The 2,500-nt window shown below is 49.4% G+C and overlaps 1 protein-coding gene across 2 annotated transcripts in view; it reads right to left on the minus strand.

The window, feature by feature from the left end:
* Window positions 1–827: 827 nt before the first annotated feature.
* Window positions 828–2,500, minus strand: part of ascc3 (activating signal cointegrator 1 complex subunit 3) — an 82,331-nt gene continuing 80,658 nt past the window's right edge. For both annotated transcript variants that reach the window (XM_079343479.1, XM_079343480.1), the window contains exons 24-26: window positions 1,671–1,891; window positions 1,286–1,371; window positions 828–1,110 (exon numbers count right to left, since the gene is read on the minus strand). In XM_079343479.1, coding sequence (XP_079199605.1) covers window positions 843–1,110; window positions 1,286–1,371; window positions 1,671–1,891 — 575 coding nt within the window. In that variant the 3' untranslated portion in view covers window positions 828–842. The remainder of the gene's footprint in view (window positions 1,111–1,285; window positions 1,372–1,670; window positions 1,892–2,500) is intronic.

The following is a 2,500-nucleotide window of genomic DNA, read 5'->3' on the forward strand; positions in this document are numbered from 1 at the left end:
GTTTAAAATGAGTACTGCAGTCTAAACTATAATCATTACAGAGCGCTGTCTCCCCCTCCTCTCACACAGCTCAGCATGTGGTGGACACTGTAGCTTCAGTGTTTAGCCAGCTCTGCATGTGGTGGACACTGTAGCTTCAGTGTTTAGCCAGCTCTGCATGTGGTGGACACTGTAGCTTCAGTGTTTAGCCAGCTCTGCATGTGGTGGACACTGTAGCTTCAGTGTTTAGCCAGCTCTGCATGTAGAGACACTGTAGCTTCAGTGTTTAGCCAGCTCTGCATGTTGGTGGACACTGTAGCTTCAGTGTTTAGCCAGCTCTGCATGTGGTGGACACTGTAGCTTCAGTGTTTAGCCAGCTCTGCATGTAGAGACACTGAAGCTTCAGTGTTTAGCCAGCTCTGCATGTTGGTGGACACTGTAGCTTCAGTGTTTAGCCAGCTCTGCATGTGGTGGACACTGTAGCTTCAGTGTTTAGCCAGCTCTGCATGGGTCTGTAAAGCTTTCTGCGTTCTAACCTCTCTCCATGTTTCATCTCCAACATTGATCCTAGTTTGAGCAGCTTTCTGCTGCTGGAGCTTATTAGAAACATGCAGAGGCTTTTTAGCTCGGGTACAATCACTTCTATCTGAAGCAGTTCCACTGCCCGCTTCCATCGCTGCAACACCTGTTCACCTGATAACTGCTCTCATATCTGGCAAACCCAGGGGCGTCCAAAATGGCCTTCAAAGCCCCGCCTACCTTCTCTGGTCCAATCAAATCCAGAGCATTCAGGAGCAGAATCTAAAGTCAGACGCTGATCATAGAGTGAGCTCACTTTGTTACAAATGGACCCTTACGTCAGACTAAACTTTATTTGTTTGTATATTAAGTTTCGTTAAATCAAACTTTATAAAAGTTAAAGAATAAAAAAAAAACCCAAGGTGGGTCTTTTTTCTTGACTGACCCAGCAGGTGGATTTCATCGATGATGAGGATGGCCACTTTCTGGACGTAGCTTCGGTTCTGCCAGCTTCTGCTCACTCCGTCCCATTTCTCCGGCGTGGTGACGATGAGGTCGGCCTGAGCTATGGCTCTCATGTCTGGAGTCACGTCCCCCGTCAGCTCCACAACTCTGCACAGGACGGTCGCACATGACGATGAGCATCCCGGCCTGGTTCTGTCCCCCCCCCTCCCCTTGCACCTCCCCTTCACATAAGTCATCAAATAAAACTGTCCACTTCATGTGTACCAGCAGCTCGAGCTAACAGGCAGCAGACAAACGGCTCACAGCCTCTGTTTTCACTTACTTCCTGCCCAGTTGCTCCTCGATCCGGACCTTCCAGTCCTCGATCCTCTCTCTCACCAGAGCCTTCAGGGGGGCGATGTACACAACCTGAAGACGACGACAAAACACACGCGATTCAAAACAGAAACATCCACAAGTCGCTCGACACAGACGCCTACAAAGTGAGTGCTTGCATGTTTTTTAAAAGCATGTTTTATATTTGTGATTGTTTCCCGATCAGGAGGATGTGGGTGCAGGACACGATCTACGGGGAATATCAGACACTTAGGAAAAAAAACCGACTTCCTTAAGAAAAAAAACGACTTCCTTAAGAATTGAGCGATGTTCAACTGGAGCGACCGTGCGAAGAATGTGTTCAATCAACATCGACACAGGTGGAGTCAAACCTTAGCTGTGGGATACTTGTTGAAGACCCTGAACATGGCCATTTCTGCTGCGATGGTTTTTCCCGAGCCTGTCGGGGCGCCGAGCAGGACGTTGGTGTCCGTGTGATATAGCGTGTGGAAGATCTGAGTCTGGATGGGGTTGAAGTGAGTGAACTTGTAGAGGCTCTCGTACTCCCGGTTACCCAGAGCGGTCACAGGCAGCGGCTGCAGGTCCAGCAGCTCTGAAAGGAGGAGAAGGATTATAAATCAAGCGGAACATGTCCGGAAAACTGACTAACCCACAGACTGTGAATATCAAAGGACGTAGCCTGAGGGACGTCCCCCCGTGTGTCCCTGGAGTCCCATGGATGGCGGTCTCCGTGCTGGAAACGCTGTCTCAGGCTAACTTTGAGTCAAGCTAACGACAGGCTGAGAGCTGAGGCGGGTTTTAAGCCTCCTGACAAACCGTTACACGGCGCCCACCTGTCAATCAGCTCAGCTACACGCCTTATTGTGAATAACTCTGATCCTTCATCCAATCAAAACTGCTGAGTCATCAAAACATTCCCCCCGTACAGTGTGTGTGGATGGAGACATGAGCTAATCACACCTATTTGTTTTTTTGAAGCAGGCTGTAAACATGTTCATGTCTGCTGTAAAAACAGGCTGTTTTGAATGGGTGTGTATGTGACTTCCTGTGCTGCTGCAGCCAGCCTCTAGTGGACACTCCAGGAACTGCAGCCAGCCTCTAGTGGACACTCCAGGAACTGCAGCCAGCCTCTAGTGGACACTCCAGGAACTGCAGGATTTTGCACAGCTTCATTTTTTCACACCAGGTGTTGCCACTTAGG

The sequence above is a fragment of the Symphodus melops genome (assembly GCF_947650265.1).
Source record: "Symphodus melops genome assembly, chromosome: 5".
Lineage (NCBI taxonomy): Eukaryota > Metazoa > Chordata > Actinopteri > Labriformes > Labridae > Symphodus > Symphodus melops.